The sequence below is a fragment of the Myodes glareolus genome, chromosome 7 (assembly GCF_982192425.1).
Source record: "Myodes glareolus chromosome 7, mMyoGla1.1, whole genome shotgun sequence".
In the NCBI taxonomy this organism is placed as follows: domain Eukaryota; kingdom Metazoa; phylum Chordata; class Mammalia; order Rodentia; family Cricetidae; genus Myodes; species Myodes glareolus.
This window is the reverse complement of record NC_142032.1, coordinates 18,220,267-18,247,693: the sequence shown is the minus strand read 5'-3', so window position 1 is coordinate 18,247,693 and position 27,427 is coordinate 18,220,267. Positions and strand designations below refer to the sequence as shown.

General features: G+C 44.0%; 1 protein-coding gene and 1 long non-coding RNA gene across 2 annotated transcripts in view; one reads left to right on the top strand and one right to left on the bottom strand.

The window, feature by feature from the left end:
• The window catches only part of LOC148121307 (dynamin-binding protein-like), a 28,283-nt gene extending 20,352 nt beyond the window's left edge, over positions 1-7,931 (bottom strand). The window contains exons 1-4 of the mRNA XM_087907719.1: positions 7,829-7,931; positions 2,860-3,053; positions 2,204-2,303; positions 1,433-1,500 (exon numbers count right to left, since the gene is read on the bottom strand). Of these exons, the coding sequence (XP_087763845.1) occupies positions 1,433-1,500; positions 2,204-2,303; positions 2,860-3,053; positions 7,829-7,931 (465 nt within the window). The remainder of the gene's footprint in view (positions 1-1,432; positions 1,501-2,203; positions 2,304-2,859; positions 3,054-7,828) is intronic.
• Positions 7,932-16,892: 8,961 nt separating this feature from the next.
• Positions 16,893-26,908, top strand: LOC146893665 (uncharacterized). Its single transcript, XR_015003311.2, has 2 exons — positions 16,893-17,189; positions 19,722-26,908. It is a non-coding gene; the product is annotated as an uncharacterized LOC146893665 (long non-coding RNA).
• The last annotated feature ends 519 nt before the right edge of the window (positions 26,909-27,427 follow it).

The window sequence follows — 27,427 nt, the reverse complement described above, 5'->3', positions numbered from 1 at the left end:
ATCTGATCTTTAAATGCCCCATTCTATGTTGGCATTCTCATAAGCCAAAGACTCAATTACTATATTTCTTGCTTCTGGATCAGGTATCCCTATTTGTACAGCCTTAGTTACTCTTTGTAAAAAGTCACTAAAGGGTTCTCTCTGACCCTGTTTTACCCTGACATATGATTCTACTCTTTGACCTGAGTCTTGAACCCTGTCCCAGGTCCTTAGAGCTGCTGTGGCACATACGAATAAAATGTTTTCATCATAAAGAGCTTGTTCCTGAGGATCAGAGTAAAGTCCTTCACCTAGAATTTGATCTAGAGAAATCTCAATTCCTTTCACTGATTCTTGTTGTAAAAGTCTGGCCTCTTGCTTGAATAGGCATTTGAAATACCATAAAGGTCCGTTCTCAAGGACAGCTGACATGAGCTGGTTCCAATCTTGAGGGGTGGCCTGCTGCTGAGAGCCCAGGATTTTAACATCTCTCTAACAAAGGATGAATGTAGTCCATAATTCACAATTGCTTGTTTAAATTCTTTCAGATCATTCATACGATTAGGCTCCCATGTATGTTCTTTAATGACCTTAGGGTTTTTGGAGCCGGTTATCTTTTCTGATGTTATTACTGGAAAGGCAGGTATAACTCTGTGTAGACTCAGAGTTTTCGGAGGTAAATGTTGCCTTTCTACCTTTTGCTCCTGTTCATCAGAGTCTATGACTTCCTCAATCTTATTAAATCTGCTCACCATTGCCTTCTGTAAATCCTGAATCTCCTGTCCAGTATTATGTTCCAAAGCCTTCATTAACGATTCTAAGGCATGGAGCTTGTCCGTCAGAGACACCATTTCCTCCCTGGACACTATCGCCTTCATTGATAATTCTAAGGCATGAAGCTTGTCCGTTAGAGATACCATATCTTCCTTGGACATAATCCTCATGGCATGTACTGTGCCTTCTTGTATGGAAATCCTGTCAATTAATCTATCATACCCTTTTGATAAAGTCCAATTTTCACATTCAATGGTTTTAATCCTCTCAGCTAATGTTTCAGCACTTACAATCACGGACTGGAGGTTACGAGTCATTTTGGTTGTCCCCTCCTTGAGAGCTCCAAACTCTGATCTAGTCTCTTCCTTGAAAACTCCAAACTCTTTTTTGAGGAGGTTGGTGTCAGTCTGAATTGTCCTTAAGGTTTTAATCTCTGCCCTCAGCATAGTAGATTCAATCTGTAATGACTGAATCATCCTTATAAAATATCCAAACACCAGAAAAGCGACAAGACCCAGAAATAACCAAGTAAGAGGAATATCAGAAACCTCATGGAGGATATCCTCCATGGCGCAATTAAAAAGGCCACTGAATTTTTGGATAGTAATATTTTCTGACATGTTCAATCAAAAGAAATTGTATTTATTTATTTGTTTTCAACTGAAAAGAAAAATCTTACCTGTAATGACCCTTGCCTGCCAGTAAGTGGCGGGGGTGCACCTGAATCCACGTGGCAATGGCGCTGACCTGGAAAGATTCTGAAATATATATAAACTCAAATCCAGAGGTTACTTTCAGGCTAGCAGTGCAAGCCAAACTCAGCCGGGGCTACAGGAAATACACTGCCTGAGTGGGGGTAGAGCTGCCGCTTGCCCGAGTTCTACGGCTTTTGCAGAATCTGGAAAGTCCCCGGTCCGAGTCTATTGAACGGAGCTGGGATCCAATGCAGGCTTTACTGTAAAGGCCGCCAGGTGCTGTGTGCACTCAGGCTGCTAGGCCCGAGCCACAAAGTGGGAAAAAGGGCCCACCTTCGGGGGCCAAATGTAGCCACAGGGTGATTGGCAATGAAAAGTCCCCAGGCTATCTTGATACAAAATATACAGCTTTAATAAACAGAAGTAAGACTTACAACAGCTTACACCAGAATCCAAACGATCTGTCCGGACCAGGAGCCAGGCGAAAAAGAGCTAGCGGAGTGCGCTTGCTAGGTTTATAGGCAGGCTTTTGCCTGAGGGCAGCACGCCCCAAAAACAGAATGTGATTGGCTGAACTCCCCTATCACAAAACTACTGCTAATACAATAACCACATCAAAGCAGACTGAAGTAAGAGAGAAAGCAGGGCCTCCACAAACCCTGCAAGATGTAAAATGTCATTCCCTAGTGTGTCACCTGAACAAAGGACCCCCCTCTCCCCACACCCATGACAGAAACAGCTGCACAAGCTCATACCTACAGCATCGCTGATTTCCAAGGCCGCCAACAATTGCTTTGAGACTTTAATCACTGTCTGCATATTTCCAAAAAGTCCCTCGAAATCAGTGTTGGGTACCTGAGCAAGAGAAAGAAAGCGTCAAGATGCAGGAGATGAAAGGAATGAAACCTCATTCACACCAGGCTTGTTACTCTGCGGTCCTCTGGTCCTCCTCTTCACCCACTCCCGCTGGGTTGTCTCTGCTGTCATCCTTTGTCCCTAGGGTGTAGTCCATCCCCCCCAGGGGGGTCACATGTTAAAGGCAGGAGGTGGATCTTTCAGCAGGAAGGGACTACCTGGAGGAAGTCAGGTCATTGAGGAGAGAGCCGAGGCCCCGCCCCTTCTCACTCTGCTTCCTGGGGGCCAGAAGGGAGCAATTTGGTTCTATTGCATAATTTCTGCATAATGACTCGCTGCTTCGCCACAGGCTCAGAAGCGACAGTGCCAAGCAACCACAAGCTAAACCCTGAAACTGTGTGCCCAGTAAGTCTGTCCTTTAGGCTGAATCTTTATTCCTTCGCCACTGAGCCACTCAGTCTGCAACCTTGGCACTGCAGTAGATGACACAGCCTCGCTCCAATCCCAGCATTTCAGGCCTAAGGGTCACGCCGTCACGTGGCCTCCCATCTCCCACCTGTGCCTGCTGCAGGGGCACCATGACCCGCTCAATGCACATCTCCAGATCCCGGATGTAGTCTTTTTCTGTCTGTACAAGTTCAGCCACCACCTTGGCTCTCTTCTCCAGCATCCTCTGCTCCGGCTTTTCAGAGGACACAGACCCGGAGGGGGCCACCAGGGATAAAGACTGAGAAAAGAGGAGCGTCATGTCTGGAAGGGAAAGGAGGACCCATTAGTAGCTTTATAAAAAGAGGACCCTCCAGCACTGGGAACCAGGAAGCAGCATTCCTGGAGAGTTAGCTCTCTCAGGACTGGGGACCACCAGGAGGAGATTGGATCAAACATTCAGTGTAAACACGGATGGGGCGCTCAGCAAGCCATCTCTGCAGGGACTCCTCCCAAAGCAGGATCCTTTGCTTTCTTCCCCAAAGAAGCTCAGTCACTCTCAGAGGACAATTCACTATCTCCTGGCTCTTAATGAAGTTGAAAGGACTGCCAGCCTTATTCAGAACTAATTTTATTTAATCAAATATAAAACCCGTTCATAACGTCTGTAGCAAAAATACCAAGCCGGGAAATGAGGACATCAAATACTGCCCACTAAGAATATTAATTAGGGAGTGGGCGGTGAGATGGCTCAGCTGGTAAACTCACTCGCTGCCACCTGGAGGACCTGAGTTTATTCCCTGGGACCCACATGGTACAAGGGAGAGACCTGACTCCCTCAGGTTGTCCTCAGACCTCTACATGCTTGCTGCTATGGTACATGTATGTACACACAAAGCAGATTAATAGGTGTGATAAAATGTTTTAAACATTATGAAAAATTAGAGGCAAAAAGCTAATAAAAAAGAATATTATGAGGAACACATAGCAATGCCAACTGGACAGAGACTGGAATCCCCTCCCTGAGAAGAGAGGAACTGACTGGGGGTTTCCATCAGCATACTGTTAGGTGTGGAAACGATCCCTAGCCAAATTGTCATCAAGACTCACGGTGGTGGTTATTTCACACTCGTCCTAAAAACAGGTATAAAATGCTATAGGCATTAAGTTCCTTAATCAAATTTCATTTTTAAAAATCCTGCCAGGTGTGTTGACACTGCAGAGACAATGGCTGCGGATCTCTGGGAGTTTAAAGCCTGCCTGTCTAGTCTGCAAGTTCCAGTCCACACAGGGCTATCCACAGGGAGATCTTTTCTGATGTAGAGAAATAATCCTCGTCGTTACCCCTTCAATCCCTGTTATTTGGACGCATGGGATGATGCTCGTGAAAAAATGAGGAAGCATTTGTTCATTTAAACAAATTGAAATAAAATAAACAACTGGAGAAAGGTAACGGTGAGGTAATCTCCTGCCACATTTCCTTTAAAGTCCAGGACTTACTTAAAACCTACAAATTCGCTAAGTAAATACAGTATAAAGTCGGGGTAGAATTCAAAGCAACAAAATTAGTATTCACACTACAGTTTTTTTCAGCAGACTGGATTCTTCAAAACTCTCTTCTGCTGCCCCTAATCCTAAAGCCTTAGGAATGTCAGTGTTTACAGACGGGGGCAGGAGGCGTCTTGCTTGCAAAGCAGGGAGGTCCTAAACGAGGGGGAGGGGGCCAGACGATGCTAACAAAGGAAGGGAGCCAGGGAAGGGCAGCCCGCCCAACCAGGCACTTCAGTATCAAAATTAGTCAGCACACCAACACACTATAATCCATTGACTCAAGCAAGAACTGGAAGCCTACAGCCCTGACGCATATGAGGGGGAAGAGGAGAAAGCTCTCCCTTGACAAATGTCAAATTTTAAGAACCAGAAAGATGACAGAGACAGAAAGAAAGAAGGAAGGAAGGAAGGAAGGAAGGAAGGAAGGAAGGAAGGAAGGAAGGAAAGAAGGAAGGAAGAAATCAGAAAGAAAGAAGTCAAGAAAGAAAGAAAGCATCTTTTTTAGATGAGGGTAGTACAGGCCTCTAACCCCAGCTTCTACATAGAGAATTCCAAGCCAGCAGGGCTACAGAGTGAGACCCAATTTCAAAAACAAAAAAAGCAAATCAGTAGATAATGCTGGCCATGACAGTGAGGTTGAGATGATCAGGGCATTTGCACCGTTTTAAATTAACTATTAAATATTACATGTTAATTACAAAAATGAAAATTAAAGAAATGACTACACAGTGGAGAAAGCACAACCTGGCCTTCAAAGTCAAGGTCACCAGGAAGGAGCAAACAAATGTCACATGCTTCTAAATATGCCTGGAAACATCATACACTCTTTTTTTGTAGTATTCTAGTCACAAATGTTGGTTTTGAAATGAGTCTTGGGGAAACAACAAACAAAATTGAAGCTTTATAGTCTTCAAAATGTCATTGTCATGGAAAAAAGTTGGAGAACAGCTCTCAAACATAACTGGCTGGGCCATTCTGTGCTGGCTCCAAACACACTGTCAGGGCATCTGCCGGGGCTGGAGAGCAGCTTCAGATTATAGACATGAACACGCCAATGTAAAATTCCCTGCAGTTTAGTCACATAAGAAACACCCATACTCACTAGGCTGGTAGTTCACCTGTGCCAGGCCCTGAGTTTTCTCCCATGCACAAGAAAACACACAGAAGCCAACTAGGGGGAAAATACATACAGACCACTGAGAGGGAGAGAAAAGCAGGGGGAAGGAGGGAAAGAAAGACAGACAGACAGACATGGTACCTTGGCAATTTCCTATAAATTGAACGTTATCCAAAATACAGTTTTAAACAACAACTAATACCTTTCTTGAACTTTCTTTTAGGCACAACGAGTGGCAACATTTCAAGCATTATAGTGCTAACGTATCATACGGAAATCAGTTATACCATATAGAAAACTTTTTAATGGAATTGTTTGTTTTAAGTTCCCCCTATGGCCACACTTGGTGGTACTTGTCTAGAATGCCACTTTGGAGACAGAAGGATCCTGAGTTTAAGGACATCCATAGCTAAATTAGACTAAGTCACATGAGACCCTATTTAAAAAAAAAAAAAAAAGAAAAAACCAACAACAAAAGCCAGTGATTTCAACTTGATTGGTTTTTAGTTTTTGTTTTGTTTTACTTTTTGAGACAAGGTTTCTTTGTGTAGCCCTGGCTGTCCTGGAACTAGCTCTATAGACCAGAGATCAGCCTGCCTCTGCCTCTCAATGCTGGGATTAGGGGCATGCACCACCACCACCACCACCTGACTTCAAGTGATTGGTCTTATTCTCAAATATTTTAGCTCTTGCTAGTGGCAAACTGACAAGAGAAACTCCATTAATACAGGACTATAAAGCTCCAAAAAAAAAGGGGAACATTTACTAAATCCAACCATATGTGAGCAAATTTACAAATTGTACCCCGAACTCACTTACTCTGCCAAAGCTATAAAGTATGCCACAGCTCTTATTCCTACTTAACAGATTAAACCTGAAGATTTAGGAGGCTGACCGGCTTGTCAAAGGTTCTATGGCAAACAGCAGCTCTGGAGGAACAGCCTCAAAAGATTAAGTTCAAATCCTGAGCATTGAGTCTGGTGCTGCTGGACTCTCGAGTGGAGAAGGCCAGGCTGCTTCTCGTCTTTCAAACGTTTCCGGGAGATAGCCTTCTAGGAATCAAAGATCTATTCGTGGCAATGCCTGGACGGACAAAGCCCCAGGCAAGCTCTTACTCAACCAGAAGCCAGCAGCCTATGCCAAGAGATTAGGATTTTATTTATATTAAAAGTGAGAAAAATGTATCCTGACTATTTTTTTTCAAGTTTCAATAATGGTTATGACACATTTTTCTTCAAATTTCCAGCACGCATTTTGTTTTGTTTTGTTTGGTAGACAGACTCTTGGCTAATCCAAACAAAACAAGAACAAAAAAACCCCAAACCTGTTACTTAATAAGATAAAAGAAAAGCCCTCTGTGGGGTACTGTTTGCAAGTCTGCAGTTTCATGGGTACCACTCCTGAGAATCTCACTCAGCAAATCTAGAGGGGACCCAGGGATCTGCATTTTAACAACTCCTCGGGTGTTTCTGAACGTTCCATTGACTGCTCTCCAGACAAAAATGTCTGGTCTGAAATCAGTCCAAATGTACTGATTCCTTTAACCCACATATCTGCTAAAATAATAAAAAGGTTTGATATATCGTTTTGTGGGGTTGGAAGTGTTACCTGGTGGGTAGAGCTCAGGCCTAGGGCGCTGGGAGTTCAGAAGTTGATTTTCAATACCACAAAACAAACAAAAATTCTAGTACTTGGAAAACTGCAGTGAGCTGCAGCGGTGACAGGCTTTGGAGCTTACCCTGGGAGCCAGCCCTACAAAAGTTCACCTCTGGGCAAATTCCTCACCTGTAAAATGAGAAGAACACCTGTTTTGCTGAGTCCTTGGGGGAATTAAACATGGTAACTCAACAAAAGGTAGTCCTTTTCCCACGGTGGGTGAGCCACTGCCCTCAGCAGCAGACAAGAGTGGGGTCCATAAGTTGGAAAAAACGCGCTGTGCATTGGTTCAAAAAATCCTACTTTCCTAAAAGAACAAATCTGGAGACGAGCAGTCGCTCCGAGGAAACCGAGGCATCAGCTTACCAACAAGTAACCAGTGCGGACCAGCCGGCCCTTTCTTCTTACAGGTGTGAAGGACCTGGGACTTCACACGAATTTAGTGATTTAAAGCAAAACAAAACAAAGTATTTGTAGGGTTCGGAACCGTTGTCGCTTCGCTTTCTGTCGCTCTCCGGCTCCCACTACCAAACCAAGGCCAGTTCTCGGCAGGTCAGCGAGTTACCCAGATCATTTCCACCAGTGGGTGGACCCACAGCTTCGTTGGATGCAAAGCCAGGCCCGGTTCCCTCGGAAGAGGTCGGCTGCGTGCCTGAGGGAAGCCCAGCGCCTCCGCCCCAGTCCCACGCTGTGCACTTTGCGCCGGCGGTTCCCACCATACCTGCAGCCCTGAGGACCCGCGCGCCGGTGTGCAAGAATCAGCCCAGGAACCGACCCTTCCCATCGTCCAGAAAGCGCCTCGGCCCCCCCTCGGCCCGCCAAGTAGGGTCGGCCAATCCCCCGGCTTCACGAATTTCCCTCTGAATCACCCGAAGCATGCAGGCACCGCCGGGGCTGGTGGTAAAGGATGGAGCCGGACTCCTTCCCTGCTGGACCAAGCACCAGCGCCTGCGTGCAACCCTTTCCTTGCCGGTTGTTTTTGCTCTTAGTCCTAAACCCCTTGAAATCCCACCTTTGGACACTATTAGCTCTTGTCTTTTTAGCCACGTGCTAAACTTTGTCTGGGGAGGCTGTCCCTTTCCTGGAGTGAAGTGGGCAATATTGTCTGCCAGGGCAATGCCCTCTCTTTGCTCTGGTCTTCCCAAGGAGATCAAGCCCTCAGAAGGAGATCTACCCTCAGAAGACAGAGAGATCTCTCTCACGTGCACAGGTTGGGGTAGTCAGCATCCAGAACTAGGAATGATTGGCACCTGGATTCCCTACACAGATTGCAAGCATTTACACTTCAAAGGAATCTAGGGAGAAGGAAACTTCAATGCGTCATTCTGTAACAAATGAAGAGAAAGAAATAGGGGGATAAACGAAAGGAAAACTTGCAAACATTCATTTCTAAATACACACTATGTATAAAACGTGGGCGTGCAGAGAACATTCTGGAAGGGGAACACACTAATTTCATTATTGAGTTAGTCTTAGGGAAGCTAAGATTAATAGAGATTGGAATCCAATCAGTACTTTGAAATTCTGCTGAGTGTTGAGAATGGAGTCCAGGGCCTTCCACACTGGCTAAGCACTCCACCACCGAGTTACACTCTGTACAGGTAAAACTGTAAGCAGTCTGAGAGACCCTAGTTTTGGTGTGGTCCTTCCCACAGCTGAAAACACTCCACTTCTGTTGTTTCCCTGCATCATCAGAAGGTGGGCACACCTTTGAGTTTTTTAATTTATTTAAACAAATATTTATAAGGCACTTAGGCTATGCGGCAAACACTGCTTCAGGCGTCTGCCTCTTTCTAATAACCCCCCCATCACCCCAGTTCACTAATGGCAGCGGTAGAGAAACAGCTTACAGGAGACGTGGGTGAGCTGGCTGTCTTGGTTCTACTCCTAATGCTTTTACTGCCAATTGGGACCTAGATGCCACTTTTGGATTTTGGTAGCCATCTGGTGGCTAAAGATGAAGGAGGACAGTTTGAAAGGACAGTTCTACACATCTTTGCAGCCCCGGGTCAGCCATCATAACTGCACAGTGATGCACTTGGTACAAAGGCTGTATCAAACAGCTATTAAACCTACTAAGTAGAAAGCAAATTATAAAGGCATCAGATAAAACCTGGCTCTGACCACACACCATGAGTGCTCAGTGGCATTCCAGAGGGCAGGGCTGAAAGACCAACAAAGATATGGACAGTAGGTAAAACTTCTGAATTTTCTACAGCTCTTACTTTTAAAAGGCTTTTTGTGTATTTATAGAAATATGAGTAATTGAGCCCAGGACGTCAAAATCTACCTCTGAACTAAACAATCTAATAAAAAGATCTTCTAACTCAAAGGCTCACTTTTAGGAATTTATTATGTAAATAATTGGGCAAGTGCATAGACATGTGTAGGCAGAGACTTAAACAGGTAGAGCACTTGCTGCTCTTGTACAGCTGTGACCCAGGCTCCTTTCCCAGCGCTCACAGGGTACCTGACAACCTTCTGTACCTCCAGTTCCAGAGGGCTCTGATGCCCTCTTCTGGTCTCTGTGGGCACTGCATGCATGTGATGCAGAGACTTGTTTTTTTTTTCTAAAAAATAAAGCTTAAAAATAAACTTAGAAATCATCTAAACAGAAACAACCAAATGTTCCTTCATTTGTAAATAAATAATGACATGTCCATAAAAAATAACTATTATAGCCATTAAGATTTATGTAAGGGACTGGAGAGATGGATCGGTGGTTAAGGGCACTGACTGCTCTTCCAGAGGTCTTGAGTTCAACTCCCAGCAACAACATGGTGGCTCACAACCATCTAAATAGGATCTGATGACCTCTTCTGGCAGACAGGTATATATGTAGAGCGCTCATATACATGAAATATAAATAAAAATTTTTAAAAAATTTATGTAAATCTATAAATCCCAACACTCTGTAGGCAGAGGGTGGAGAATCAGAAGTTCATGGTCATCCTCAGCTACACAGTAAATGTGAAGCTAGCCTTGGATACATGAGGCTTTATTTCAAAAGAAAAGAGGGTGGGGATATAGGATGTAGGTACCTATGTACTAACCTGCAATGATATTAATGTGTGCTGTTGCTGAAAATAATCAATATACAAAGAGTTTATGAAACAACTGTGATTTTGTTTAAAAGGGAAAGTTTTTGTTTTTTGTTGCTGTTATCGATTCTTATTTATCTGTGTCTCTGTTGGTCTGCAGGTACACCAAGTGCATGCAAGCATATAGAGACTAGAAAAGGGTGTCAGAACCTTGAAAGCTGGGGTTACACATGGCTGTAAACCACACAGTGTGAAAATCAGGAACAAGACAAGGTTGTCCGCTCTCTCCATACCTATTCAATATAGTTCTTGAGGTCCTAGCTAGAGCAATAAGACACAAAAAGGAGATCAAGGGGATACAAATTGGAAAAGAAGTCAAACTCTCACTGTTTGCTGATGATATGATAGTTTACCTAAGTGATCCCAAAAATTCAAACAAGGAACTTCTGCAACTCATAAACACTTTCAGTAATGTAGCAGGATACAAAATTAACTCAAAAAAAAAATCAGTAGCCCTCCTATACACGGATGATAAAAAGGCTGAGGAAGAAATCAGAGAATCAACACCCTTCACAATAGCCACAAATAGCATAAAATATCTCAGAGTAACTCTAACCAAACACGTGGAAGACTTGTATGACAAGAACTTTAAATCTTTGAAGAAAGAAATTAAAGAAGACACCAGAAAGTGGAAAGATCTCCCATGCTCTTGGGTAGGCAGAATTAACATAGTAAAAATGGCAATCTTACCAAAAGCAATCTACAGATTCAACTCAATGCCCATCAAAATTTCAGCAAAATTCTTCAAAGACCTCAAAAGAATGGCATTCAACTTCATATGGAAAAGCAAAAAAACCCAGAATAACCAAAACAATCCTGTACAATAAAAGAACTTCTGAAGGCATCACAATCCCTGACTTCAAACTCTACTACAAAGCTACAGTACTGAAAACAGCTTGGTATTGGCATAAGAACAGACAGGAGGACTAATGGAACCAAATAGAAGATCCAGATATCAATCCACACATCTTCGAACACTTGATTTTTGACAAAGAAGCAAAAAATATCAAATGATAAAAAGAAAGCATATTTAACAAGTGGTGCTGGCATAACTGTATATCAACATGTAGAAGAATGAAAATAGAACCATATCTATCACCATGCACAAAATTCAAGACCAAATGGATCAAAGACCTCAACATAAAGCCAGCCACACTGAACCTTATAGAAGAGAAAGTGGGAAATACACTTGAATGCATTGGCACTGGAGACCACATCCTAAATATAACCCCAGCAGCACAGACACTGAGAGAAACAATAAATGGGACCTCCTGAAACTGAAAAGCAAAGGACACGGTCAACAAGACAAAACGACAGCCTACAGAATGGGAAAAGATCTTCACCAACCCCATATCAGACAGAGGGCTGATCTCCAAAATATACGAAGAACTCAAGAAATTTAAATAATCCAACTTAAAAAATGGAGCACAGACCTAAACAGAGAACTCTTAACAGACGACTCTAAAATGGTTGAAAGACACTTAAGGAAATGTTCAACATCCTTAGTCATGAGAGAAATGCAAATCAAAACAACTCTGAGATTCCATCTTATACCTGTAAGAATGGTCAAGATCAAAAACACTGATGACAACTTATGCTGGAGAGGTTGTGGGGAAAAGGGAACACTTCTGTATTGCTGGTGGGAATGCAAGCTGATACAAACCCTTTGGATGTCAGTGTGGTGATTTCTCAGAAAATTAGTAAACAACCTTCCTCAAGACCCAGTAATACCACTTTTAGGTATATATCCAAAGGATGATCAATCGTGCCACAAGGACATGTGCTCAACTATGTTCATAGCAGCTTTGTTTGTCATAGCCAGAACCTGGAAACAACTTAAATGCCGCTCAACCAAAGAATGGATAAGGAAAATGTGGTATATTTATTTACACAGTGGAGTACTACACAGCAGAAAAAAAAATAATGACATCTTGAATTTTTCAGGAAAATGGATGGAGCTAGAAAACATTATTTTGAGTGAGGTAACTCAGACACAGAAAGACAATTATCACATGTACTCACTCATAGGTGGTTTTTAAACATAAAGAAAAAAAATCAGCCTACAAACCACAATCCCAGAGAACTTAGACAACAATGAGGACACTAAGAGAGATTTCCATAGATCTATCTAATCTACATGGGAAGTAGAAAGTAGAAAAAGACAAGATCTCCTGAGTAAATTGGGAGCATGGGGACCTGGGAGAGGGTTAAAGGGGGGAGCAGAAAGGCAGGGAGGGGAGCAGAGAAAGATGTAGAGTTCAATAAAAATCAATTTAAAAAAAAATAATACAGATTAGTTCCAGTCTCCAAAGAAATTACTTCAGACTCAAAAGAAAAAAAAGAAAACCCTACACAATGTGGCTACTGGGAACCAAATCGGAGTTGTTTGTGCTCTTAACCATTGAGCCATCAACCAGCTCCCAGGAAAAGGAAGCTTAAATGTATATATTTGGAAAATGTTGAAGGTGTAGAAGTTGCTGACTTTTTGATGTATGTGTAATATTAATATCTTACACACACAAACACACAGTAAAGTGGGGAAAGGGTATTTGCTGTCCCACAAGAGTATTCATCTTTTAATGACTTTGTAAGTCTATCTCAAACTCTTCCCTTAACAGCCTGAGGTCTCTTTCCTGACCTAATAATCTCTTCAAACTGATGACAAAGCAGGCAATAAAACACTGCTGAAATGACACCTTGTAAGAGTGAAAGATAGCAGGGAAGCCATGGCAGCCACCAAGGTGGCTTCCTTAACTTCTGTCTAGACGCAGTTATAGATGTAGTGAGTCTGCTTAAGCCCCCAGAAGAAGCGGTCGGTCAGTCTCCGAATCCGCTCAGCCTCGCCCCCGCCGGGAGGAATCATAAATCCTGGTTTTCCCTATTCCCATGCCACTGCCCCCCCCCCCGCCCACCCACCCAGCCCCCATTCTTTCCCTCTAGCACCCACTTCACTTCTGTTTGGAGGCAGTGTGTCCTTTCTTATTGAAACTCTCAAGCTGGGCTCATTGCTTTCTTCAGGGATTATGGGAAACGTTTTAGATCGCTGAACTTCAGTGCTGAATCCATTTCATCTCAGGACCCTAAATCCCAACAGCCTCAGGATAAACTTTCCCCATGACCTTTACTCAGGAATTGCCTGCTTTGGCCTTTATCTGGGAGGAATTCCTGCTGGGCCAGATTCTTAGAACTAGTTAGAAGCCACTCCCCTCTCCCCACTTTGTTCTCCAGGCCCCTTCTCCAGGTTCCAAACCAGAATCCAACACCCAATCCTTAAGTCTGCAATTCATTACACCAAAGAATGCAAGGGGCCACTGAGACCCCATTTCTGAATCTGCACCAGATAAACACAAATCCTGGCAAAGGGCGTCACTGGCGGCTTCAGACCGAGTTGCTGCTTTTTAGTCTTGAGGTAGAAGTGAAATAATAAGGCAAAGATAGACAATTAATTTGCAATATATTATTACTGCTTAATAAGAGGATTTTGAAGGGGTGGAAAGATGGCTCCATCAAGAGGAAGGGCACACATTGCTCTTCAGAGAACTCAAATTCAGTTCTCAGTACTCATTTCTGGTGGGTCACAGCTCCTTAAGACCCTAGTTCCAAGGGATCAGGCACACTCTTTTGACCGAATATGCTCAGAAGCACAAACCCACACACATATGCATATAAAAGTCCAGCAGTGATGGTACACTCCTTTAATCCCAGCACTTGGCAGGCAGATCTCAGTGGTTCAAGGTCAGCTTGGTCTACAGAGTGAGTTCCAGGAGACAGCTAGGGCTACATAGAGAAACCCTGTTTTGAAACACACACACACACACACACACACACACACACACACACACACAGAGAGAGAGAGAGAGAGAGAGAGAGAGAGAGAGAGATGTAAATTTTTTAAAGAGAATTTTGTGTCAGTCAATAAAATTGTTCTTTCCTTAATTTTGCTTTTGTTTGTTCTTTGTTTTGTTTGACCAAATCTCACGTAGCCTAGGCTGGTCTTGAATTTACTAAAGTGCTGAGACTGGCTTTGAACCCCTTATCCCCTTGCTGTCACCTCCCAAGTGCTGGGATTACAGGCCTGTGGTGCTATGCCCAGCTAAACAAAACCTCTCATGAAGAGTCTTGCTAGGCGCCCACACTGGCCTGGAACTCGTGGCATTCTTCCTACTCCAGGCTCAGAAGACTGAGATTACTGGCATGTGCCACTGTCTTCAAGCTTCGCTGGGGTCATGCCTGGTTACTGGCTATTTTCTGTACTACTTGGTGAGCCCATACTTCCTTCAGTTTATACTAAGTGACTTACTTTCTATTCTTCTCGCTTGTTCTCATAAGTACATATCTTGTGAAATAGTCTATCCCATGGTAGGGCTATCCAGGTGAGGGAGCTGAGAGCCGCTAGCATGTCACGTCTGCAATCAGGAAACAGAGAAGATGGATGTATTTTATACTATAGCATGGTCTTGAGACGATGGGAGCAAGGGATGGAAAGTTATGGCTCAGAAGTGATGTGTGTAAGCCAGCTCAGGGCTCAGAGAGTAAACGCATCTGTGACACAAGCCTGAAACCTGAGTTTGGTCCCCAGGCGCCATAAAGAGATGGCAAGAGAGAACCAAAAAGCTGTTCTCTGACCTCCACATGTCACCCCAACAATAAATTAAAAATTTATAAAGATTATTAACCTTTAGGAAGGAGTGATATATTTGAGTGTTGAGTTGACAAGGGGTGGGGCAGTGATAGTTATTAGGGTTAATTATCAGTTTGATGGCATATACTGTGTTGGGAGACCAGGCCTCTGGGCATCTTAATTATAGTCATTTCTGTGGGGAGACCCATCTTAACTGTGGGCGGACCATTCCCTGAGCTGGGAATTCTACAGTAGGGCATGGAGAAAGTAAGCTGAGCGCTAGAATGCATGCATCCCCCTCCTCTTCTGAACGAGGACACAATGCAATGCCATGCGACCGTCTACTTCTAATGCTCCAGATGCCTTGATTTCCCTGTGCCGACAGCTCCTTACCTTGAACTGTGACCTAAAATAACCTCCCCTTCCTGAATTGGTTTTCTCAGCTTATTTTATTCCAGGAACAGGAAAAGAAGCTCAACACTCCCTGTAACAAACACCATGCCGCAGCTGTTCTGTGCCCTCTCTGCCTACTGCCAAAGACGGGTCTCTCCAGCCACCTCCTTTCTGGCCCCTCTGTTGTGTGCACGGTTTCTGCCCCTCTGTTTGAAGCCCACTCTGACTTCCCAGTGCTTCCCTCTCTTCTAAGTTTGCTTGTGCAGAAAAGATCCAGGTCTTCTGGCTTCCACTCTGGTAGCGTATCAAAAGTGCTGGTCTGGGCAGTAAGACCACAATCCCCTCCTGGTCTAGGCGTGTCTGACTGCCTTGGACGTTTGTCAGTTTTTCTGTGTGCTCTCCTCACTCAAAAACTAAGTAGTTTAAATTTAAGCACTTTTCAAACTTTTCAAAAATGTTGTCCATATTTTATTCAATATGTGTATATATACATTTATAAAATGTTCTTATATAGGAAATTGAATTTCCGCAATGCAATCCTTTTCTTTGCCAGTCATTGCTGTCATGGTGGCTAAATTTAGCCTGTGCCACTTCCTCAGGGAATTCACTGATAAACTGGCAAAGGTCAACCACAAGGTAGAAAATCAGAGTTTGGTGAAGAGTCAGTTTAGTCCACTTTTTGCATTTTCATTTGTAATATAAAACTCCTCATTCTGTTGTGTTATAGTCTCATATTCTTTTACTTAATATTTTCAGTAGTTTATTATATAAGAAGATTGTTTTGCTTTTCCATTTCTTGTTTTCCTTTCTATCATGTACTCATTGGATTTGTTGCTCAGGACAGGATGTAAAGGTTGCAGTAAAATAGTATTGTGTAAAAATTCCCAGACTTGGACTTTTTTCTTTCTATTGCATTCTGATATCCAAATTGAGGCAAGGTGTGTCTTCCAATGTGAAACTTTTTATTTCTTTGGGTCTTCCAGTTGCCACAAATGAACATCGGTGCTGATAACAACACAGGAGCCAAAAATCTGTATCTCTATCTGAAGGGGCTCAAGGTGTTGGATGACATAATGAAGAGCACAGTTAAAGGCAAACCAGAGATCAAAAAGAAAGTGCATTCAACACAGTGGTGATTTGGCAGGAAGCGTTGTACTGGAGCCAGGTACAGTGGTGTATGCCAGTAATTTCAACTGCTAGAGAGTCTGAAGCAGGGGGATGACTTGAGTTCCGGAGTTCTGGGCTGTAGTGTAATTTACCACCCAGTCATCTGCACTATATGGTGACCTCTAGGGATCAGGTGATCCCTGGGTGCCTAAAGAGGGATGAACCAGTCAAGGTCCAAAGTCACATCACTTTAAAGACAATGCAGGGATATGGTAAACAATAAAGGTGAGATGAAGGTTCTGTTGCAGATTTGTGGTTCAGGGATGCAGGCTATTCAGGTAGAATAGTGTAGGACCCTGTCTTCCCTGTTCCTTGAGGCCAAAGCACAGGATGCAAGAATTGTTTATGCTAACCAGCTTAGCTTCCCCTGCTCATTCTGGCAGCCAGAGGGAATGAGTTAAAAGCCTTGTTTCTGTCATTGCTATGATAATTTCACCTGCTAAGAAGGTCCTCACATGTGCCCTAAATCTCCTTCTGTCTGTCTGTCAGGGTTCCCAGCTCGTTACCCCCTGCATGGAGGCTCAGGCCACTTGGCATTGGCAGTCAACACTATGATCTCACTCCCAGGTGGGAGGGGGGCTCTCATCCTCTTGCCTCCAAGTATATAAGCCTACGTGTGCTGAATAAAGATTGACATTTACCCTTTGGGTGAATGATCCGATCTCTCTCTGTGTGTGTGTGTCTGTTCAACTCCTAGGATAATGATCCAGAGTCGTGGCTGGTACAGGAAGCGCCCTGTATCGGGTGTGGGGATTCACAGAAAAGCGAGCAGCAATTGGAGGCACCGCTGAGATATTGAAGGAAAACAGCTATGTTCTGCCATCTGTGAACTCACTCACCCACGAGCGTCTTGGGTAAGTAAAGCCCATGGGAGTCACCCCACAAGAAAACTGACCAGTTTCAAAGTGTGCAAATGTGCAGGTGTGTAAAGGGGGTGAATTAGCTTGATTTTTAAAAGAATGGGTGCCGAAAGGTCTGATCCGAGCGAAAAGGCCAGTGGGCAGATCAGCTGCTGGATTTTGTAAAGAGGTTAGGCACCAGGATCAAGGTGAGGCAGCACAGGAGATCCTATAGACGATTTCAGGGCCCAGCATAAGCTGGCATGCTAGTAATAGCCGATGGCCATGTAACTGCAGGCCTCGGACTGATGGACGAACAAACACAGAGGGGAGGGAGCGGAACGGTGCCTGCCCGGAGCACGGTGGGCAGGGCCGCGCGTCCAGCGAAGGCTCCCAGGCCCAGGCTACCAGCGGGCCGCCCACAGGCATAGGGCCAAATATTTTCGCCATAGCTAGTAAGACAAATGGGCCCGCGGACACACACCACAGCCTAGGAGGCAAAAGAGCCTAAAAGAGAGAGAGAGAGAGAAAAAAATGTGGACAGACAGAGGCAGCTCCCAGAGCTGGGTGGAGGGCGAGGCTGGCGGGGATGGCAGGAGCTGCCTGCCCGACCTTGAGCCCTGAGCCGGTGGATGGGTAGATGGGGCTCCGGTAGATGGGTAGATGGGGTTCCAGGAGAAGGGCCAAGGCGGGCCTCCGCCTGCAGTCCGAGCCAGCAGAGCACCCTCCCTGTTCCTGAGCCCTGAGGCTCGTGCGCGCGGGCTCCCGGTTGATCCGGGCGGGGGCTGAGGGAGAAACCCGTGACTAAGGCCGGGCCAAACACACAAATGCCTTTAAGCTGACAGAGGCCACGAGCCTGCAGTTTTTTGGCAGGCAGTTGCCGCACTTGGGCTCGCTCAGAGGGCTGCCATAGCTGGGGAGCCGCGTGGGGCTGGACAAAAATGCCGACAGCAGGTTGCCCGTATCCTAGGCAACAGAGGTGGACCAATAGCCTGGGGCGGCAGGCAGGGCTAGCAGTGCCCAACTGCTAGTTCAAGGATTTTCCATCTAAATAGAGAGCTGGAGAGATAGTGCAGAGGTTGAGAAAGCTGCCTGCTCTTCCAGGGGTTGCAAGTTTGATCCCCAGCTGCCACTTGGCAGCTCACAACTGTCTTGTTTTAAATCTAATGTTTCTCCTTTTTAAAGAAAGGTTGTTTACACATTTTTAGAGGGCTCCAGGCTAGGAGCAGGAGAACAGTTTTCTCAAAATTATATTTTTTGGAGTAATAGCTCAACTGTGCCAGATTTAAAACGATTTATTTAAAACTTAAATCTCAACAATTTTAAGTTAGAGATTATTATAGGTTCAAAGGTTCCTTAATTATACAGGATTTTAAGTTTGCATTTTCTCATAGGTTAAAAATTATTTTATTCAAAACTCTGAATTTTCTTCATAAATTTAATGGACATTTACATTAAATTCATAGATTATCTTCAATAATATTGTCAATTTGGCTATCTTGGTACTGTCTTCACAAAAGAATAAAGATCTCTCCATTATCTAATGGCTTAAATTTCTTATAAGGTTTAAAGTTCTTGTTATACAGGTTTTTAAATTTATATAATTAGAGTTACTCTAGGATATTTTATAACATTTATGGCTATCTCATTTATCAGGCATGTTAAAAAATACATTTGAGTTGTTTTCAGATTCTATATTGATAAAGTAATTCTGCCATATACATGGTTAAACACATGTCCTTGTGACATGGTTAAACATCTTATGTTTATAGGCCCAAAAGAGGTATAACTAAATTTTGAGATGGTTTGTTGCCTAATTTTCTAAAATCCAGACTGTGCCAGTTTACATTTCCACCAATGGTGGAGGAGTTTCTCTTAAGTATAAGTTATGAGCAATATTTGATCTTGGTCATATCATTAAAATAAGATGGAGTCTCAAGAGTTTTTTAAATGTCTTTCAGTCATTTTTAAGTTTATCTATTGAGAGTTTTCAGTTTAGATTTATTGCATATATTTTTATTTAATTATTCTCTGGAGGACTATTTTCTGGAGTCCTTATATTTTTTATATGGATTGATGACTGATAAAGATTTTCCAAGTCTTTAGCCAGATATGTCTTGTTGACTGTTCTGTGCTATATGGAAGCTTCTCAGTTCTACAGATCCTATTAATTATTTCTCTAATGTTGATGGGAGACTTATGTGCCCCCATAAAGATAACAATTTAAATAATTCTATCCAATTGTGTGAGTGCTCATATACTGGATCAAATAATTATTTTCTGCCCCTGAAAAAGTTCCAGGCAGAGCTGATTCTAAAGATGTTTTGAGGTTGGCTATTCAGCCAAATTCTAAGGCCTGCTGCAGTGGCACAGGCCAATAGGATTTTCTCATTAAAACAGAGACCTACAGGTCTCTAAGTTTAAGTCCAGTCGGTGTCTATACTGGCTGAACTAAGTTTTGTTCTGAGTATTTTGTTACTCCCAATATACAATGTGGTCCAGTTCATGCATTAATTTGAGAAAGAAGTTTGTTTATGTCTCTTCCAGAAACGCTGACATCCATTTGGGTACTGCTACATGCTGTACATGGCTGTGCTGTACATCTGTCCAGAAACCTGAGGACAAAGCCTCTACTGTAGAGCTGGCAGTTTCCTGAAAAGTGATCCAGCGCCTGGATTCATATTCCCCCAGCTCCCTACAATTGATCTATCAGTCATTACTATATTGTTGTTGCTGGACAATTGCTGTACTACTGGATTTCCCCTTGATCTGTCAGTTATTGCTTGCTATCAGTTTTTCTTATCCTGTCAACTGATTCTGGGCACTATGAGTAACTTCTCAACACAGGCTGAAATGCCATGGCCATTCAATTTAAGCCAAATTCACAATTGGATACTGTAGTTAATCTTTACAAACTGGGTGTGGATTTTTGACCTCTGCTGGTCACAGAAATAGATTTTTGCTGTTTTTTCTTGAACCCCGGAATACAAAATTTGCTAATTGGCTGTCGTTTAGTCTGGCTAGTTATTCAAGGGGCTCCATTCACTGCTGCTGTAGCCCTACTCAAGGGGCTGTATTCTGAGCAGATTTTTCAGAAATTGTGCGGGTGCAATTTCCTTTGGGAATGCTTATATATGCTGGAGCGTGACCTTCATGATCTCATGAAGCCGGAGTCAGGACTACTCAGGTCAAGTCCTTTTGGCATTCGCCTCAAAATATCTTTCAACATAAATCTGGCTGGACTCAATGCATGACTAGTGAGCCTATGACGGGTAAGGATTGTATGGGAGGTGCCTCTGACCTAAGTAAGATAGGAATGTATTTTGATCTGAAATACTTTTCCCACGACGGGTAAAGAGCCTGCCTGATGCCATCACCCCCCAAGACAGGTGCTAGTCATCATATTTTATACAAAAGGGGGACATGTAGGGCCCTGTCTTCCCTGTTCCTTGAGGCCAAAGCACAGGATGCAAGAATTGTTTACGCTAACCAGCTTAGCTTCCCCTGCTCATTCTGGCAGCCAGAGGGAATGAGTTAAAAGCCTTGTTTCTGTCATTGCTATGATAATTTCACCTGCTAAGAAGGTCCTCACAGGTGCCCTAAATCTCCTTCTGTCTGTCTGTCAGGGTTCCCAGCTCATTACCCCCTGCATGGAGGCTCAGGCCACTTGGCGTTGGCGGTCAACACTATGATCTCACTCCCAGGTGGGAGGGGGGCTCTCATCCTCTTGCCTCCAAGTATATAAGCCTACGTGTGCTGAATAAAGATTGACATTTACCCTTTGGGTGAATGATCCGATCTCTCTGTATGTGTGTCTGTTCAATTCCTAGGATAATGATCCAGAGTTGTGGCTGGTACAGGAAGCGCGCCCTGTATCAGGTGTGGGAATTCACAGAAAGCGAGCAGCAGAATAGCATGCATGGTTCTGGGGATTTTGTTAAATTCACAGACCTGGTGTGAGAGACCAAGAGACCCCCAGGACATAAGAACTGGTTAATCTTTCACACCTTTTTCATAAGAACAGTTTGCTGCAGAAAGCACAGACAGCTGTGGTGTAAGTTTTCGAGAAGGCTTAACCGCAAGATGTTCTATACAGATAATAAAAGCAAAAACAGCTACTTCCTCTTTGACCTGGAGCACCAGGGGTCTGGTAGTTTTCTGTTCCCCTCTGCCCTCACCCCCTCCCTGCAAAAACTGCCTTATAAAAATGAAACCGTGCCAGCAATAAACGGAGCCTTGACGCATCTCAGACTGACTTTGTCTTTCTTTACGTGCTTGGCTTCCTTTCTCTTTCACCCCCCATTATTCTTAGGTGATACCTCCTCGAGACCCATAAATAACCTGGCCTGCTGGACAGGTCAAGTGGCGCCCAACGTGGGGCTCGAGGAACGGTGGTCGCCGGACAGCACCAATCAAAAGTGAAAGGCTCGGGCCCAGAGCATCTTTGGTAGAGACGTTCTGCATCGCTCATGCAGCGTCTTGAGGTAAGTTCTGCTGTTCAATTAATAATAGGGAAGTCAGCTTCTAAAGAGGCCCTCTTTATAAGAGAGATAAAGAGCATATTACGGGAAAGGGGAATAAGAGTTAAGAAAAAGTACCTCTTCCATTTTTTTCTGTTACACGGGGGAGAAATGTCCTTGGCTAATTTTGAATGTGCCAGACATTCACCCCCTGACATGGAATAAAGTAGGAAAAAGTATTAATGATCTTTTAAGAAATGGTGAAGAGGTCTCTGAATCATTTTTTTAGTTTTTATGGTATTTAGAGATATTTTTAAGGATTTAGGAAAGGAGGGGAAAGTATCTCACCTTTTAGCCCTTTATGAGGATTTTATTACTGGTGGACAGGAGTTGGAATTAAAGGAAGTGTCCCTGCCTTTTTCATTTAAAAGAGAGGGACCGGATTCTTCAACCTCCTCTCTGATGGATGAGAAGGTCGGAGACAAAAAAAAACTCCATCCACCACTGATTGACAAACCCTCCACACCTCCCATTTTTCCTCCACCCTCCCTATATCCAGTTATTCATAAGGACAAGGATGATGATTGGTTGGATCCTGCTGAGGAGATTGATTTGGAGAGGGAGGCAATTAAATATGAGAGGGAAAGACATAGTCCACCTATCGTAGCTCCCATAAGGACGCATGAGGAAAGAAATAATCTTTGGAGACTTAAATGGTCTCAGCCCCCTCCTTATGCACCCTCCCATGATTATCGGACTCAGCCATCAGCCCCTCCCTTCTCTACGACTTTGCCCTACCAAACTCCTGGCTTTGACAGCCTGTTGGCCACTAAACGGTCCCTTGCCAGCCAAATAACCCAGTTGAGAGGCGTTATTTCCCTGCAGAAAGAACTTAAAGATCTGACTTCTCAGATTCAGACCTTGCAGGTTGATTTATTGATACCATCATCGCTGCCCTCTGCACCACAGAAATCTCCAGATGAGCTCCCCCAGACCAGAGCTGCCAAAGCCCGTTTCTCCAAAACTCGTTCTGTTCCTGCCAAACATCGTCTCACCTTCCCGGTGATGACTAGATCTCAGGGAACAGCCCCTAGTGCCCAGGCAGAGTCTTCCACCTCAGACAATGAGGACGGGCAGGGGGAGGAAGAGTCTCGGTCTAAAGGGGAGGAGGAGGCACAGGAGGACACTCCAATGAATGGTTCTCGCATTGTTAAGACCCTTAAAATAAAACATTTAAAGGAATTACATTCAGCAGTTAAGAATTATGGCCCTGCAGCCCCATTTACACTTTCCATTTTTGAAGGATTGGGGCAAGGAGGAAATCTTATCCCCATTGAACAGGCAACGGTTGCTTAGTCAGTGGTCTCTCGTGCCCAATATTTAACCTGGAAGGCCGAGCTGATAGAAAAACTTGAAACCCAGGCAGATGTTAACAAACAAAACATGGCTACAGCCTCATGGACTTTGGATAAATTGACAGGACGAGGAAAATATGCAGCCGAAAGTAAACAACAAACGCTGCCTGTAGGGCTACTTAACCAACTCTGCACAAGTTGTTTTGGCCGCCTGGCGAGCCATTCCTCCAACTCTGTGGGCACTTCCCTTGCTAAGATCGTTCAAGGAGCCAATGAGCCCTATGTTCAATTTGTGGCCAGACTTCTGGAAGCCGCAGAAAGGATTTTGGGAGAAAATAGCACTGATGATTGATTATAAAACAGCTTGCATTTGAAAATGCTAATTCCGCTTGTAAGGCTGCCTTAAGGGGGCTGGAGAGATGGCTCAATGGTTAAGAGCACAGGAGACCTTGTTTTCCCACAAAGGCAATCAAAAGCTGGCACTTGCACAGGCTCTCTTTGTCCTAAACTTCTTGACGCTTGGTGAGCAAGGGAAATCGGCAGCTGAAAGACACTGGCACCCCCAGACTCACCAAGGATATGCCAGAGTGCTTTGGAAAGATCCTATAACTGGACTATGGAATGGGCCTGACCCAGTTTTTATCTGGGGGAAAGGTTCTGCTGCCATATATGATTCTAAGGAAAAAGGAGCAAGATGGCTCCTGGTCAGGCTGATTAAGCCCTTCTCTGACACCAGACCACAGCCACTCACTTACAGGGTACAGGACAAAGCCAAAACACCCTCCAGAGTTCCAAAGTCTTACAATGGAGAGATAAGGAGGGCAATACAGGAACTGTCACACCCTTTGTTGTGGAAGGCCTATCCATTAATCTTTGGGGAAGAGATATACTGACCCAGATGGGGGCCATTATGATGAGTCGTAATGAGGCTGTCACCAAAATGATGCTAAAAAACAGGGTATTTACCAAGAAAAGGACTAGGAAAGGAGGAACAGGGAATAAAACAGCCTATCACTCCTAAACAAAAGACGGATAGACGAGGCCTCGGGGAGGACCAGGAACCTGCTGCCTCTATTCATTCTTTTTCCTGAGGGCCACTGCTCCTCCTGCACTCCATGCTGAAAAAATAACTTGGAAATCTGATGATTCAGTATGGATAGATCAGTGGCCCCTATCTCAAGAAAAGGTTCAGGCAGCCCTATTGTTGGTGCAGGAACAGCTAGGTCAAGGACACCTTGAACCATCCACCTCCCCATGGAACACTCCCATATTTGTGATTAAAAAGAAATCAGGAAAATGGAGGCTCCTCCAGGACCTCAGGGAGGTTAATAAAACCATGGTACCTATGGGAGCCCTGCAACCGGGGATGCCCACACCCGTGGCCTTTCCTCGGGGCCATATTAAAGTTATTATTGATATCAAAGATTGCTTTTTTTCCATCCCGCTGCCACTTTTATGATTTAATTATTGAGAGAGGCGCTTTCTTCCACACCTGTGGGGCCTAACCCTGTCCTCCCAGAACAAAGGAGATATGGTGTGCGACGCCCTAAGCCTGCTCAGAGTCCACATCTAACCAGTCCTAAGCCTACTCAGATTTCACGTTTAACCACCCCCTTACCTCAGTCCCTTTCTTCGCCCATCCCCTTAGTTATCAGACCTTCTTATTATAAAGGGATGGCTATGATGGGGAGTTATTCTGTATATACCTTAAAACCCCGTGATTGTAACTCTCCCCCCCACCTCGGAGTGACCTTGTCAGAGGTCTCTGGAAAGGGACTCTGTATAGGAAATGTTTCTCCAATTTACCAAACCTTATGCAGCATTATTGAAAAGCCACCTGTTGTACCCCATTATTTAGTTGCTCCTTCTGGAGCCCATTGGGTATGCAGTACCGGTTTAACCCCCTGTGTCTTGGCTGCTGTGCTAAATTATGATTATTGTGTTTTAATAAAATTATGGCCCCCTGCAAAGACAACCTTTTCTCCTGATTTAGCTCCCAGAACGATTGATAGTTTGTTTGATTTTATTCAAGGAACCTATTTAGCGCTTAATACATTTAATCCTAATTTAACAAAAGATTGTTGGTTGTGCCTGTTAGCAGAACCCCCCTATTATGAAGGGATTGTTATTATTGCCAATGTATCCAACCAGATTTTACCCCCGCCAAGATGTAGAGTAACCCCACATCGGCTTACCTTGTCCAAAGTTACAGGATCAGGATACTGTTTAGGAAAAGCTTCCCAACATTTCTTTCCGTATTGCAGCAAGACCATTTTTCCCCATAAAGGACAATATTATCTTGTGCCTCCTGAAGGAACCTATTGGGCATGTAATACTGGCCTGACACCATACACCATGTGTATTTGCTAATAGCTTTAATATCTCAGGGGAATTTTGTATTCTGATACAACTTTGGCCCACTGTTAAATATTATTCAGAAGACATTTTGACACAAATGTCACATAGAATAAAAAGAGAACCCCTGACCATGACTACTGCCACTTTAATAGGAATCGGTGGCATAGCTGCTGGAATAGGGACAGAAACAGCTGCCCTACTGCAAACTAGCCGGTTACAGGAGCTACAAAGAGCAATGACAACAGATCTCAGAGCCATTCAAAAATCTATTGCGGCTCTAGAGAGCTTTCTCACCTTGCTTTCCGAGGTAGTTTTACAAAACAGGCGCGGGCTAGACCTCCTGTTCCTAAAAGAGGGAGGCCTCTGTGCAGCCCTGCGAGAAGAATGTTGTTTTTAAGCCGATCAGACTGGCGTGGTAAGGGAATCCATGGAAATTTTAAAAGACAGATTGGACAAATGTGAAAAAGAATTTGAACGGCTTGACAGCCAAAAGTCCTGGTTTTTCTCCTGGTTGCAGGGATCCCCTTGGTTTTCGACCTTACTCCCCACTATTATAGCCCCCCTGATTGTTTTTGCTGTCCTTCTCTCTTTTGGGCCTTGGGCCTTCAATCGTTTAACCCGTTTTATTAAGTTTTTAATAGATTTTGCCTTAAAGCCTGTTGAGGTTCATTATCACCAATTGAGGGTTGAAGAAGAGACGCCCTGTGCTGAGATGCTGCCTGCTTCTGCAATTGAATTGCTGCCCATGATTGCTGACCGACTGCCAGAGAATTCCCTTCCCTCTCCTCAATTCTTTTCCCATTCCCCTCTTAGATTTACAACACCCCCTAACCCAGGTCCAAGATGGAAATTTTGGAAAAAATTTTAAATTTGGCCATGTCAGATCTATCCCCATGGTGCCTTAAATTTGCATACCCCATGAGTAGAAGGCCGGAAAGTCAGTGACGGAAGAATTGTCTAAGCCTAGGCCCACCTAAGACAAGGGGTTCCAATGGGGAGGATGACCCAAAGACGGGTAAAGGTCTAGCATCACTCTTCTAACAGGCTCAGTCTCTCTCATGTTGGGACTTTGACGACAGCCACAAAGCTGCAGAACCCCTAATGTTGAGGCCTTGCATGCTGAGGGCTTGCTCCCATTGCACCAGCTTAGGCTCGAATCAATTTTGGGTTTGCTCCGGCACTAAATAATCGTCAGTCCCGGGTTATAAGTTCCAGCACCTGGATCCTAAATCCCGATTGGCTTATTTATATAAAAGAAAGGGGGAGATGTGAGAGACCAAGAGACCCCCAGGACATAAGAACTGGTTAATCTTTCACACCTTTTTCATAAGAACAGTTTGCTGCAGAAAGCACAGACAGCTGTGGTGTAAGTTTTCGAGATGGCTTAACCGCAAGATGTTCTATACAGATAATAAAAGCAAAAACAGCTACTTCCTCTTTGACCTGGAGCACCAGGGGTCTGGTAGTTTTCTGTTCCCCTCTGCCCTCACCCCCTCCCTGCAAAAACTGCCTTATAAAAATGAAACCGTGCCAGCAATAAACGGAGCCTTGACGCATCTCAGACTGATTTTGTCTTTCTTTACGTGCTTGGCTTCCTTTCTCTTTCACCCCCCATTATTCTTAGGTGATGCCTCCTTGAGATCCATAAATAACCTGGCCTGCTGGACGGGTCAACCTGGAAAGCGGCATTTAAAAGTTCCTGGAGTTAGCCAATAATCTCAGCATTTAGGACACTGAGATAGGAATTGCCATGAGTTTGAAATTAACCCAGGCTACAAACTGAGACTTTATCTCAAAAGATCAAATAGCAGGGCTGGAAAGATAACAGCAATTTAGAGCACTGACTGCTCTTCCAGACGACCCAGGTTCAGACCCCAGCACCACATGATGGCTCACAGTCACCAAACTTGATAAATGGATATTCATAGTAATATTATTTATCCTTTAGAAAATAATCATTTTGAAGCTCCTACTGAAATAAGAGTTAAGGATGAGCTTTGTTAAAATCTTTAGATAAAACGTTGATTGGTAGCTAAATTTTCTACATGGTACTAAAATGTTGATTTCCAGATTATTTGCT